The 15,509-nt window shown below is 41.5% G+C and overlaps 1 protein-coding gene across 1 annotated transcript in view; it reads right to left on the reverse strand.

The window, feature by feature from the left end:
- Positions 1-3,728: 3,728 nt before the first annotated feature.
- Positions 3,729-15,509, reverse strand: part of LOC103047836 (solute carrier family 6 member 18) — an 84,194-nt gene continuing 72,413 nt past the window's right edge. The window contains exons 9-12 of the mRNA XM_049480535.1: positions 10,563-10,767; positions 6,020-6,179; positions 4,336-4,498; positions 3,729-4,231 (exon numbers count right to left, since the gene is read on the reverse strand). Of these exons, the coding sequence (XP_049336492.1) occupies positions 4,037-4,231; positions 4,336-4,498; positions 6,020-6,179; positions 10,563-10,767 (723 nt within the window). The 3' untranslated portion in view covers positions 3,729-4,036. The remainder of the gene's footprint in view (positions 4,232-4,335; positions 4,499-6,019; positions 6,180-10,562; positions 10,768-15,509) is intronic.

Raw genomic sequence — 15,509 nt, forward strand, 5'->3', positions numbered from 1 at the left:
ACTGTAAAGGGGAATGTGTAAAGTTCTGGTCTGTAGTAAAGTTTTAAGGTACAGTAAAGGGGATTTAGTAAAGTTTTAGTCTATATTAAAGTTATTAGGTAAGGTAAAGTGAATTGTGTAAAGTTCTGGTCTATAATAAAGTTTTAAGGTACAGTTAAGGGGATTGTGTAAAGTTCTGGTCTGTAGTAAAGTTCTGGGGTATGGTTAAATGGATTGTGTAAAGTTCTGGTCTATAATAAAGTTGTAAGCTACAGTAAGGTTATGGACTATAGTAAAGCAGATTGTGTAAAGTTCTAGGCTTCTGAAGTACAGTGAGTAAGTTCTTCACAGTGTTATACATAGTAAAAGACTATGTATTACACTGTGTTAGATTAGGAACAGGAAAGGACCAGGAAAACTGGCCATGTTGCAATTTGTAATCTACGTGTGTTTACAGTAAAAGTGTTCTTGTAAATAAAATATTATTATTATTATTGAAGAAATATAGTATATTTGGATCTCACTGTTCTCAGGCAACAGTTATTTCAAAAATGTTAGTCCACTGTGCAAGCTACTGTTTCTGCATCAGTATTCCCAAATATCTTTAATGTTAGTTCTGACTGATGGACCTCAAAATAATAAACAAAGACATTCTTACAGCATTTCTGCAGTAAAATAGCTGAAGGTATGAGACATTTGATCTGGTGTAATATACAGGCTCTGGTTGCAATTTTAACACCATGTTGGGTGTTTTGGCGGAAGGGAAGAAACGTAAAGCGTAAGTGAATGAAACCCCAATGTCCTTATATGGTCATTGGTTTAATCAGTAAATTCTGATCTGTAAACTTACTTTAGGGCATTACTTCACATCAATTAACAGCCTCTACTTATCACAGAAAAAAAATCAACAAAATGTTGGAACTTTTGACTGCATTTAAAAATAAATGGCAGTCCAGGGGAACTGTAGAGGTCAACTGAGATCAGAAGACTGCACAAACCCTCAGACAAAACTGCTCATATGGTGATAAGACAGGAAAATCAATACCACTATATGACTGCATGTAAGAACTTGCATTAAGGTTTAGCTGAGCTGTTACTTCTTGAAGAACTTTTCAACCGCACTTTAAGAAGGGTGCACGTGTTTGAAGATCATTTCAATTTATCTATAAGTTATTATTAGTTATATTTATCTGACAGTTCTAAGGATTTATATTTATGATCAGTAAACAGACTAAATAACTGTAGCTTAATATAGCAGATATTGACATTCTGCTGTTTAAGAATTTCAACAGATGCTTATTCTCACTCAAATGCTGGAGTTTTAGAAACAAAAAAATTACAGAGAAAAGAATTTGACTGAACATTCTTTTTTTATGAAATCCACTTTTATTTATTTATTTGTTCATATCTGAAAAATAAAGCCCGTTGTCACCCTGGCGTCTGGTGCTGCCCGTCAATTATATAAAACTTAAAACATTTGAAATACACAAAAATATAAAGCTATATGTTAGAGTTTGTTTCTTATTACCAGGGAAATGTTATTAAAATATTAAGTAAAATCCATGGTATTAAATTTACTATTATAGCCACATATTTACTTTTATTGAATCAATAGACATCAGGCAATAGTGTTGCGCCTCTCTCTCTCAGCGCGGAGCTGAATTTAGAACGAGGCCGTAAATAATATAAAACTCAGTTTAGTTAAATAAATTAAGATGAGTGAGGACCTGTAAAGCTAATCCAATATTGTCAAATATAAAGGATAGTTTCAATGAAACTGAACTGAAACTTTTATTATTCTGCGCACTGTGAAAAAGCCTGTGATTGTTTTTTAAATAAGTTTTTTTAATGAGTTTGTTTTATTTTTTTATTCATTTTATTTATTTGTATTATTTTATTGATCAAATTAGTTTTTCCTTCATAAGATAAAAATTCTTTACTTTTTATGTAAATTTTTATCTTTTTAAAATGTCCTATTTTTCCTTTTTTGCGTATCTATTTTTAGCCTTTTTAACCTGTAAATGCACAGCGGCATTGTAAATGAGGGTCCCCCTCCAGTGTAAATAATCGATTGCTTGATTAATAATCAGTGTTGCAAACCCAGTTTTTACATAAACATTAAACTGAGTAAAGAATAAAATAACAATACTTTTCACTTATATGAGCTGCTGTCAGTTTCCTATGCGCTCTTAAAATAGGAATGACCAGAAGTCAGCACGCAGCTGTGTCTTAAAGGTAATGACTACAGACACATTGATTAATTCATGTTATGCCCAAAACACACCCATGAATAAATACGAGAATTTGTACACGCCCTTTAGCGCCGTTGGAGTTGCACAAGGTGTATTTTTCACGCCCTTTCAATACCAAAGACACAGGACACGCCCCTAAATCCAGCTGCGCAAAGCGCAAATACCTAGTGCGCTATAGATTCAACAAAATAATGCCCCTAGACACCTAGACAGGTAGATGTTTTCCACCTCGGGCTTTTAAACCATGCAGTTCTTTCCCTTATAGTGCAAAAGAGCAGCTGTTCTTTTATGAAAAATTGCAGAGCGTTACTATGTAAACAAACTGGCACATGCTTTCAATTAGGCAGACATGGGATTCACACTTCTTTAGAACACAGGTGCAAACTATTAATATGGGAATGAGATTGTTCTTAGGAAGTTTCTTTAGAACAAATTACAAAAATTCTTAAGAAGATATTGTGTTTAGTATGCTAGTTTGAAAAGAAGTATTGTGGATAGATGAAGTATAGAAAAAAGTATACAAAATATAATTATTTTATGTGGAGAAAAAGTTAACTGCATTCATGAAAAGAACATCTTGCCCTTCATCATGCTTTAGGGTTGTGCTGCTGCCAGTGGCTTTGACAATACCTCTAAAACAAAGAATGTTTGGGGAAAACTAAAAAAGGTTGTGAAGCAAAACAGCGTCTCAGAACCAGGGCTGGACTGGTAATCTGGCGTGGTCCGACAGTCCTCAGGGGGCGATGCTGTTTTTTTTTTTCTTCCTTTTTTTTCTAAGAGACAATTCCACAATTTAGAGGGTGCGGCCCATTGGCCCATCTTAAATATAGACAATGGACTGAACCAATCAGGATAATAGAAGGAAAGCGGCCACACCCTTTCTCTGCATGGTTTAGCTCTGAGCACATGGGTGAATGGAAACCGGAAAATGCACTCAGAGTCCGGCGTTCGTACTGTCTCTCTCTCTCCCCCGCGCTCTTTCTCTCTCTCACTCGTTTAATCACACGCTCTCTCTCTCTTTTTCTCTCTGACTGTCTCTCTCTCTCTTTCTTTCTGTCTCTCGCTCTCTCTCTCTTTATTATGAAGTTTAATGGTAAGGCCATGCAGAATGCCCTGTTTGTAGCCTGATACAAATACAAAGTTTAAAGGAGGAAGCACCTTTATCTGAAAAATTAGAATAAAACAGTTGTATCAGAGAAATAAAAAAAAAACATATTAGAGATGATTATATATAATATGTTGATGATACATTATGCGTCTTTGTAACCCCACATGCATAAATTAAAAGTCGGTTGTGCTCCGCTAATTATAAGGGGCCGGTCTAAACCAAAAATGCCAGGGTCGATTTTTTGTCCAAGTCCAGCCCTGCTCAGAACCAAAAGCCCTCTGAAGAGTGTGGAAAAATTCCAACTTTAAGAAGTTCTGACTTTAAGCCTTTATTCAGATTGCAGACAGTATAAGTCCAGTATATTTTATGTTTAAAAAAAAACAAAAACATTAAAACCATGAGAAATGCATTTTATTTTGGCATTTTCCATACTGTCCCTAATAGTGACAAGAACCTTTACATTGCTAAGGAACATTGGCGTCATCTTCTTTAAACCTTTAAAGATTCTTCATACACACATCTCTTTTCTAATATGGTTCTATTTTAAGCCAAAATAATTTAAACAGAAGTCAGCATTTCTTTAGGAAGAGGTATTGTATTTTTACAGGAGGTCAGTGGTTGATTTAGGGGTTCCATGCTCATTCCTAGAACCCCCAGGGTTTTTGTCAGTGGTTGTACAGTATATCCTGATATATCTCTATGTGTCCACCATGTATCCTTCATTATCATACGGGTTCTTCGCACGTCTGTCCACTATACATTTCCGTAAGAACTGCACCAACTGGTATAGCATCCCCAGTGGTATGAGTAAGCAGGGCACAGCAGCCAGGAGGATGCAGATGGAGTAGACCCAGCCTGGATAAGTTAAAACCTCTGGAGCAGGAAACCCCACCTGCAAGAGTACAGTAGATAATAATAATAATATATTTTTCATTAATAAATACTGTAATAAACCATGGCCACTCTGACAACCACAGCCATGCTTCAGTTTCTCACATAGTTTGGGTTCCACGCTTCGTAGGTGGGATTCTTTCGGGCTTGTACCACCACGTAGGCCAGGAAGACCACCAGGAGCATTAGTGGACTGATCACCCGCCATGTGGCCTGCCAGTACAGGTTAGGCCTGTGTCCTGTCATCCACTCCACATCATCACTGAACCTGAGCAGACAGAAGAACCCAGTATCAGCTCAATGGTATATAGCTGCATATTCCTCTCAATATACACACATTAAATTACCTGATTATATTACAAAAAAATTGTGGATCAGCCATGACATCAAAAGATGCTTGTCTAACAGTACCAACAAACACTGGAATTAGGTGTGGAATTAAATCCTATTTTACAGTAGTTTTACTGGTAATTCTGTTTTTTTTATGTTTTCCCCCATTTTATCTGGCCAATTATCCCACCCATTTAGCTGCCAGTCAGCAAAGACTAGAACATGCCTCCTCTGACACATGCGAAGTCAGCCACTGCCTCTTTTTGAACACTGCCAAGTAGGATCACAGTGTGCTCGGAGGAAAGCACAGTGACTCAGTTGCCTTATGCTGATCATCACCCTAGGAGTGATGAGGAGAAAAAGTGCCATCTACCCACCTAGAGAGAGCAAAGCCAATTGTGCTCTCTCAGGGCTCTGGTACCTGTTGGCAAGCTGCATGACCGGGATTAGAACCAACAACCTCCCGATCATAGTGGCAGCGCTTAAGACTGCTGGACCACTCAGCACCCTGGTAATTGTGTTTTTTTAATATTAAATGAAACTGAATAGAGTTAAGTATCAGCAGTACAGCAATTAAAGATGAACTGTGCAGTAATTTACACCTATTGACCAAACATAACACACATCAGATTGCTGCAAAACTCTGCAAGCAGTACAGGTGTGGTCTCATTAGACACTGGGCCATAAAAGATGTAAAAGTGCTTCCCCACTGCCCTATGAAAAAGCTCTCACGTGCTATTTTGGGGTATTGTAAATAAACTGTTAGATATGCCTAAACAAAGCCCAGTTATTTTATGAGGGGGTGCATCACTGGACTGCTCAAATTTAGATCATCCATCAGCCAGCCACTGTCACCTCTGGTGCAGTGGTGACTTGAACCATATCACCTTTAGCAACAAATCCAGGCTCAGTTTACGATGCAACAGTGGCTAGGTTTTGGTGTGATTATTTGGGGAGTCATCACATACAACAGCCGGTCACCCCAGTAGTAATATGAGGGACAGTAACAGCTCAGCAATATGTTCAGGAAATCAGGTTGAAAGCATTAGCCTGCTAAAAACAACAGCTGGAAGCTGTCACCAATCCAGCATTTATGGGAGCAGCTGGGATGACAGATTCAGCAACCTTGGAGTGTAGAGCAGGGTCTAGAGACCCAACTGCAATATATGTGGGTAAATGTGCTGCAGCATGCCCATACGGAACCTGTACACCTCCATGCCCATCCAGATCAATCTCATCTTATATCCAGACTAGAGAATCCAACAGTGTAATAAAACCTCATTTCAATGGCTTTCCCACAAGGTCAGTTATCATTAGACTGAAGAAACAGGTGAACTACTAGACACAAGCATGCTCCTCTACCACCAGAACATAACAGTGTTTGCACAGTGTCATGCAGCGAGAGTCCTAAATCAGCCATAAACCACCCTGTAATACACTGTAAACCACAGTAAAGTACCTCTTGGCTCCATAGATGTAGATGACAGCTGTGATCTCGAAGAAAGCGATGACCAGCAGGGGCAGTGAGCCCACATAGTTATTAAATATTCCCAGCCAGTAGTTCCCCGAGCCCAGAGTGAAGACTAGCCCCGCGGTGAAGGAGACCAGACACATCAGACCTGCAGAACAAACCAGCCCAGGTTCAGCCCAAAACCCTGGCACCATCACTGTAACAACAAACATGTCCCTAGTGGTGGAGATACTGAAAAAAAAAACATTTTACAAGATTTATTATCTTAAGAATCAGAGCAATGTCTGTCTGTCTGTTTGGGTGATTGGGATCTGGGTGATCAGGTTAGGGTGATCAAGTTCTGGGTGATCGGGTTCTGGGTGACCAGGTTTGGGTGATCGGGTTCTGGGTGATGCTCACTTGCTCTCTCTCTTGCTGACTTTTGGGATAAAATACTGATTTAATTTTTTTTTAAGTGATTGACACCACTAATATAATTTAATTGTAACAATCTAATGCTCATATTTTCTTAAAATACATCCAGTAATATGTTTAGAAAAAAATATTTGTAGTTTAAGCAGTTTAGGCTCACTGTTTGTTTGTTCCAACAAGATCAAAAAGATGGAGCCTCTCATGATGACAGTAGGAGAGAACCCTGGTTTCAAGCGTTTGATAAAAGTGTTCGAGCCCCATTTCAACATTCCATCACAAAAAACTAAACATGGTTATAATGAAGTTCCAGTGTTATTATGAAGTTAATAAAGGTGAGGCTATACAGAATGCCCTGCCTCTTTATTTTTTCCACCAACCGTACCAAACATTTACCTAAAATGTACCTGTGTTAACAAACATATATTTTCTGTACCGTTACACCCCTAGTTGTTAGTGATCTTGTTCTGGGTGATCTGGTTTTGGTGATCCGGTTCAGGGTGATCGGGTTTGGGTGACTGGGTTCTGGGTTATCCAGGTCTGGGAGATCCGGTTCTGGGTAATCGGGTTTGGGTGATCCGGTTCTGGGGTATCTGGTTTTAGTGATCCAGTTCGGGGTGATCCGGTTCGGGTGACTGGGTTCTTGGTTATCCAGGTCTAAGTGATCCGGTTCTGGGTGATCGGATTTGGGTGACTGGGTTTGGATGTTTGGGTGCGTGGGTGATTGGGTTCTGGGTAAACTGGTTCTGAGTGATCAGGTTTGCGTTATTGGGCACTGGTTGATTGGGTTCTGGGTGATTTGGTTTTGGTGATACGGTTCGGGCGACTGAGTTCTGGGTTATCCAGGTCTGGGTGATCCGGTTCTGGGTGATCGGATTTGGGTGACTGGGTTTGGATGATTGGGTGTGTGGGTGATTGGGTTCTGGGTGATCTAGTTCTGAGTGATCTGGTTCTGATTAATTAAGTTTGGGTAATTGGGTTCTGGGTAATTCAGGTCTGATCTGGTTTTTGTGATCTGGTTTTAGGGAACCGGTTCTGGGTGATCCGGTTCGGGGTGATCAGGTTTGGGTGACTGGGTTCTGGCTGATCTGGTTTTGGTGATGCGGTTCGGGGTGATCTGGTTCGGGTGACTGGGTTCTGGGTTATTCAGGTCTGGTTGATCCGGGTGATTGGATTTGGGTGGCTGGGTTTGGATGATTGGGTTCTGGGTGATCTGGTTCTGATTGATCAAGTTTTGGGTGATTGGGTTCTGGGTAATTCAGGTCTGATCTGTTTTTTGGGATCTGGTTTTGGGGAACCGGTTCTGGGTGATCCGGTTAGGGGTGATCGGGTTTGTGTGACTGGGTTCTGGGTAATTCAGGTCTGGGTGATCCAGTTCTGGGTGATCGGATTTGGTTGACTGGGTTTGGATGATTGGGTTTTGGGTGATCCAGTTGTTAGTAATTTGGTTCTTAGTGATCTGGTTCTTGGTGATTCAGTTCTGGGTGATCTGGTACTGGGGGATCTGGTTATGGGTGCTGGGTGAATTAGTTCTGGGTAATCTGGTTATGGGTGATCTGATTCTAGGCGATCTGGTTCTGAGCAATCTGTTTTTGGTGATCCGATTCTGCATGATCTGGTTCTTGGTAATCGGGTTTGGGTGACTGGGTGTGGGTGACTGGGTTCTGGATGATCCATTATTTTTGTACTTGACTATTGTAAGTTGCTTTGGACAAAAGCATCTGCCAAATGTAATGTAAAGTAATGGATGACTGGGTTCTGGATAATCTGGTTCTGGGTGATCTGGTTCTAAGTGATCAGGTTTTGGGTAATCTGGTTTTGGTGTTTCGGGTTCTGGATAATCTGGTTCTGGGTAATCTGGTTTTGGTGTTTCGGTTCTGGATAATCCGGTTCTGGGTAAATCAGGTTTGGGTGACCGGGTCTCGGTGACTGGGTTCTGGGTAATCTGGTTCTGAGTAATTAGGTGTAGGTGATTGGGTTCTGGGTGGCCTGTTTTGGACTATTGTAAGTCGCTTCGGACAAAAGCGTCTGCCAAATGTGATGTAATGGATGACTGGGTTCTGGGTAATTGAGTTCTGGGTAATCTGGTTCTGAGTAATCAGGTTTGGGTGATTGGGTTCTGGGTGGTCTGGTTTGGGTGATCGGGTTTGGGTGATCTGAATTTGGGTGATTTGATTTTGGGTGATTTGATTCTAGGTGATCTGGTTCTAGGTGATCTGGTTCTAGATGATCTGGTTCTGGGTAATCTGGTTTTGGTGTTTTGGTTCTGGATATCTGGTTCTGGGTAATCAGGTTTGGGTAACTGGGTTTCAGTGACTGGGTTCTGGGTACTTTGGTTCTAAGAAATCAGGTGTGGGTGATTGGGTTCTGGGTGGTCTGGTTTGGGTGATCTGGTTCTGGGTGATTCAGTTCAGGATAATCTGGTTCTGAGTAATCTGGTTCTGAGTGATCTGATTGTAGGTGATCTGGTTCTGGGTAATCTGTTTTTGGCGATCCGGTTCTGGATGATCTGGTTCTGGGTAATCTAGTTTTGGACTACTGTAAGTCGCTTTAGACAAAAGCGTCTGCCAAATGTAATGTAATGGATGACTGCATTCTGGGTAATTCAGTTCTGAGTAATCAGGTGTGGGTGATTGGGTTCTGGGTGGTCTGGTTTGGGTGATCTGATTCTGGGTGATTCAGTTCCAGATAATCTGGTTCTGGGTAATGTGGTTTTGGTGTTTTGGTTCTGGACAATCCGGTTCTGGGTAATGTGGTTCTGGGTGATCTGGTTCTGGGTGATCTGATTCTAGGTGACCTGGTTTTTGGTAATGTGTTTTTGGTGATCCGGTTCTGGGTGATCTGGTTCTGGGTAATCAGGTTTGGGTGACTGGGTGTGGGTGATTGGGCTTTGGACAAAAGCATCTGCCAAATGTAATATAATGTAATGGATGACTGGGTTCTGGGTAATTCAGTTATGGGTAATCTGGTTCTGAGTAATCAGGTGTGGGTGATTGGATTCTGGGTGGTCTGGTTTGGGTCGGGTTTGGGTGATCTGGTTCTGGGTAATTCAGTTCCGGATAATCTGGTTCTGGGTGATCTGGCTCTATGTGATCTGGTTCTGGGTAATCTGGTTTTGGTGTTTTGGTTCTGGATGACCTGGTTCTGAGTAATCTGGTTTTGGTGTTTCGGTTCTGGATGACCTGGTTCTGAGTAATCAGGTGTGGGTGATTGGGTTCTGGGTGGTCTGGTTCTAGGTGATCTGGTTTGGGTGATCTATTTTGGGTGATCGAATTTGGGTGATAGGGTGATCGGGTTTGGGTGATCTAATTCTAGGTGATCTGGTTCTGGGTAATCTGTTTTTGGTGATCCAGTTTTGGATGATCTGGTTCTGGTTAATCATGTTTGGGTGACTGGGTGTGGGTGATTGGGTTCTGGGTGGTCTGGTTTGGGTGATTGAGTTGGGATGATCTGGTTCTGGGTGATTCAGTTCCGGATAATCTGGTACACTAGGTGATTTGGTTCTGGGTAGTCGGGTTTGGGTGATTGGGTTTAAATAACTGGGTTCTGGGTGATCTGGTTCTGGGTGATTGGGTTTGGGTGATCGGGTTCTGGGTGATTTAGTTCTGAATAATCTGGTTCTGGGTGATCAGGTTTGGGTGATCAGATTTGGGTGATTGGGTTTCGGTGATCGGGTTCTGGGTGATTCAGTTTTGGATAATCTGGTTCTGGGTGGTCTGGTTCTGGGTGACTGGGTTCTGGGTGATCGGATTTGGGTGATTGGGTTCTGGGTGATTGGGTTCTGGGTTATCTGGTTCTGGGTGATTGGGTTCTGGGTGATTGGGTTCTGGGTGATTGGATTTTGGGTGATCTGGTTCTGGGTGATCTGGTTCTGGGTGCTCTGGTTCTGGGTGCTCTGGTTCTGGGTGATCGGATTTGGGTGCTCTGGTTCTGGATGATCTGGTTCTGGGTGATTTGGTTCTGGGTGATCTGGTTCTGGCTGATCTGATTCTGGGTGCTCTGGTTCTTGGTGCTCTAGTTCTGTGTGATTGGGTTCTGGGTGATCGGATTTGGGTGATTGGGTTCTGGGTGATAGGGTTCTGGGTGATCTGGTTCTGTATGTGTGGTGTGTGTCAGTGCTGACCTGTGAAGATCTCTTTAGGGATCCATGTGGGTATGAGGTGCAGGTCCAGCAGTGGGGTCAGGACCCCCTCCATGTTCCCAAACATTGAGGAGAGGCCCAGGCTGAAGAGCATGATGAAGAAGAGGACGGCCCACACCTGCGACCCAGGCATCTTTATCACCGCCTCTGTGAACACAATGAAGGCCAGGCCGGTGCCCGAGGCACTCTAAGGACAAAATAACAAAAACACCCCAACTCTTTTTAAGCCTGAGTCAGTCTGAACAGGTTTAGTACTTACCCAGCATTCAGAGCGGTTCTGCCCGGAGGTCAAACAGCATCACATTAGCACCAGATATATAAACCAGTATATATTATAGTTTAAACACTGGTTTACTGTTTAATAACCAGTTCGTAATGTGTTTACTTTTCAATATCTATTTTTTTTGTTTATAATGTGACCAGGCCAGTTTAAACCAGTGGTGTTTGTGTTTTAAACAATGAAATACTAACAGCACCAAACATCATCAGTATAGTACAAACCAGCATATTATTTGTGCTTTAAGCAGTGATATACTGGTTAATAGGGGTGTGACGAGATCTCGTGCACGAGATCTCACGAGATTAAAACGTGACGATATTTCTCGTCAAGCTTAAACCTGTCTAGTGTGGACTTTTTGAGAGGGATCTGGCAACACAGTAGCGATACAGCGAGTGTGGTGGTTGAGCAGTGAGAGCAGCTCCCAGCAGAAGAGGAAAAATTGGGTATTTGCATAGAACAGAGGTCACTAATGGGAGGACCGAGGTCCGGGTTGTCCAATGCGGACCCAAACCTACTGAGAAGGATTTAATTGTATACGTGCTTTGCGGCGCAGTAAACTCACAGATCAATCACTTGTGGGGTAAGATCACCAAACGCTCTCTTCAGTCAATCAGATCTGTGCAGACGCGGTAAGGAAAAAATAAATAAACACACCGCTCCTCGCGCGGGATCAAACCTGTGTTGTCAGGGTCGCGGTCCCGCTGCTCCGGCTGTTGAATTGGGACGCGGCCGTGAAAAAACGTCTTTATAAGGAGATACGGAGCCCGAGCGCCGAGCGCGACAGAGACACTGGAGAGGAATTTATACAAAATCTGTCCAGAAAGGCATTATTATTATTATGATTATTATTATTATTATATATTTTTCATCATTCATTTTAAACAACCTTAAAGGATATAGCACTTAATGTTACTAGAACAGCTTTTCTACACCTCCGTAACATTGCCAAGCTAAGAAATGCCCTATCACTGCATGACGCAGAAAAATTAGTACATGCCGTCATTACCTCCAAGCTAGATTATTGTAATGCGCTACTGTCGGGATGTTCCAGCGGTAACTTAAATAAACTTCAGCTAGTTCAAAATGCTGCAGCCAGGGACCTTACTAAAACTAGAAAATTTGACCATATTAGTCCAGTCCTATCAGCACTGCACTGGCTTCCAGTCAAATTCCGCATAGACTATAAAATTCTTCTGTTAACGTATGAGTATTTACGAGACCTCATCACTTTTTATGAACCACCACGATTACTTAGATGTCAGGGTGCTGGTTTCTTAGTAGTTCCTAAAATTCAGAGGAGCTCTGCAGGAGGAAGAGCTTTCTCTTATAAAGCGCCTCAACTCTGGAATAATCTCCCCGAATATGTTCGGGAATGAAAACTTAATTGTTAGGGTTCAAGCACCGAAGCCTAAACCGTAAGTCATAGAGAAATGAAACTTGGTAGGTAGATGTAGGATCAGTGCATCTCGGTGGACAACAAAAATGGCACCGATTGGTCAAGTGGTGGCGCTATAAACAAGGAAATTACTTTTTCACAATTTTCTCAATAACTCAAAAACCATAAGACCTACATTCAAAATTCTTTTTTTGATGGATTCCTTGGGTCAATACCAACAACTTTCCAATTTGGACCATGCACTTCCGTCTATATAGATTTTTTGCTAATTTGCATAATATGCAAAACCTACTTTTGCAAACTAGTCCTAGGAATTTTGACCAATCCTGGCATGTTTGGTATCAAAACACTCGTGAGAGCATGCGCTTCAATATTCATTAAGAAAAAGTTGAAATATGTAAACAATATGGCCGCCATATGCAAATTAGTCCTTCCGGATATATGCCCCATTCACTTCAAGAGGTAAATTTGGAGCACTGTTTCTCAGCAACCGTGCAACCTAGCAAGTTGAAACTTTGCATGCAGAATCTATCATACAGCCTCTAAAGGATGTTCAAAGGGCAACTTAATCAATCAACATGGCTGAACACCATCAGCCAATCAGCATTCAGCAGACATTTTGGCAGGCTGAATGTTGCCCAATCTGGATGATATTTGGCAGTTATGTTCAGGTGGAGACACTGTAGTGACCTGCAAAGTGCTGAAACAATCCGCCCACTGGGGGGCGCTGTTCCAAAAAAACGAGTATATGTCAATCATGCTGTGATATTTTGATATCTAATTGTTTTTGCCATATTTAGTACAGTGGCTCTGACAAATTTCTCAATACAACTATGTTTAAAAAGTGCTTTGTTCATTCATAATTGCTAATTGTTTGAAAATGGCTATATTGAAACTACTCTCTGGATATTTGGCCTATCACCTCCATTTCAGTCTTGCTGCACACTGTAGAGTCTCTAGGTAAATGTTCATTAAAAACATTTGTGAAAATTTCACATACAATACTCTCCAGGCATCAAGCAATCTGTGCGTCCTTGGAATTTCTAACCTAAATTGCTGTAACTCTGCAGTATTTGCTGTAATCTCACAATGTTAAAGACCTCTGTACAATATCACTCTGATGAAGCGCCATTTAATACAGAACTAGATTAAGAATAACTTGACATTACATGTCATATCAGAACATTCACTCCTTTGTGCCTCTTCTCAACATTAATAACAGGTGAAAGACTTTTGATCATTTCTAAATGTGACAGAATGTCTCCAATTGTGTTAGACCTTCTTACACATCACCATCCTATGCTCTAGTAGGCACCATTGTGCTAGTTGGTGCTTGATGAAGCGCCATTTAATTCAGAACTAGATTGTCATATCAGACATGTCATATCAGAACATTCACTCCTTTGTGTTAATTTAAACTTGTTTGGTCAAACATTTCAGCTTGTTCTGCAAAGGTTCAAAGGTCAATCTGAATACCACTTTGTGAACATTCTGGTTGAAGCCACCTGATCAATACCAATAACATGTAGACACCTTTTGACTAGTTCTAACTCACTTAATGAATATCCTACAAAGTTCACTAGATTTACATGTGAATTTAAGCACTGATCAGGTTGAAAGGCCTCTGCTCAACATTAATAACAGGTGAAAAACTTGATAATTTCTAAATGTGACAGGGCATCTCCAATCATATTAGACCTTCTTACACATCACCATTCAATGCTCCAGTAGGCACCGATGATTGCCGCTTGCGGCTATATTTTAGTTTAGCTTTTGGTAATTAATGTTTTTCCCTTTAGATAAGGATGCAGATCCAGTGGTTCATGGATATAGGGAATTGAAACTGAGATGCTGGCGCTGTTGTTCTCCCACTGCACACGGTCACTCGGGTTTGTGAATGGTGGAGTGGGTGGATGCCAGTGTTTCAGGGAGCCTCCATGTCTATGTTACCTTCTAGCTCTCTCCCTTTAGTTAGGCTGTTTTATTCAGTTCTGCCGGAGTCATTTGCCACTAGGGCTGTCCCTAACGATTATTTTTTAAACGATTATTCTAACGATTATTTTTTTCGATTAGTCGACTAATCTATTCATTGAGAAACATATTTAAATAATTATTTTACGTTTTAAAGCAAACGATAAATTACTATATTTATATATAATAACAACAACAACAACAACACAAGCCTACTAAACCAAACCCCACACTTATAATCACTTACATGTACAACACGTTTAGATCTATAACGCTAAAAATGGATAAGCTCCCATACACCACAACCGTGTGTTGCACTGTTTTCTGGCCGATTCGAAACGTGTTCGTTTCTAATGTTTACCCCGACTGGCCAAAACGGTTCAGTTTAGGGCTGAGGGTAAGGTGTAGGTATAGAAAGCTTCCGTTTTGCCAATGAACGCTCATAACCGTGAGCACTGGTCACAAAATTCCGACGGTGACAGAAAACGGTGTGACACCGCAGCGCCGACGGCGCTAGCTAAAATAACTTAAGGCAGCTAGCTTAGCTAAACACCTGAACTTATGAATAATGCTACTGTTTCTGGAAACTGCGAAATGCCATGCACAAATATAAACCAAAAATGTATAATTTCTGCCTGTGGCAGGTTTAAAACCTTTGGTAGACAGCCTTAAGTCTTTTTAAGGACACCCGCGGAGACCCTGATGTAAACGGTAACTTACTGTGTGACCCTGTTGACATAGTGCTCCTGGATGTTTGCGCTTCAAGTGCTCCTTTTGCACGTATGGCAGAGGACCACATTGTTGCCCTTTTGCGTGAAATGCTCCCAAACTTTAGATGCCCGCTGGCGTTTTTTTGTAGCTGGAGATTGCTCTCCGGAGTCCAAGCTCTCTAGAGCTTAGATTCTCTGCCCGAACCCGACATGACCCGAGGCCCGCCCGTAAATCCGACCCGGGCTCCAGAAAATAGTCCGAGATGTAGGCGTCTGTTTTTTAATTATATTTTTATTTAAAAAAAAAATAACGAAAACTGAAAGTGAAACTAAACTAATTTATTTATAAGCCTGTTTTCACTACCGCAGTTCTACAGCGGGGGTGTTGTGCCGATTCTGTCCGCGAAGCGGGAGTCAGATTCAGCAGAGAGTCGGATTCGGCACAAACGTGGCGGCACCTCGCGGTCCGCGGTGTCAGTTGTAAGCGCTCGCGCTAGCCGCAAAATACGGCAGAAAACACTGAGGGAGCTGCAGAATTATGAATGGGACTAGAATATGAGCACGAGGAGATC

This window comes from Astyanax mexicanus, chromosome 6, assembly GCF_023375975.1.
Source record: "Astyanax mexicanus isolate ESR-SI-001 chromosome 6, AstMex3_surface, whole genome shotgun sequence".
NCBI classification, from domain to species: Eukaryota; Metazoa; Chordata; class Actinopteri; order Characiformes; family Acestrorhamphidae; genus Astyanax; species Astyanax mexicanus.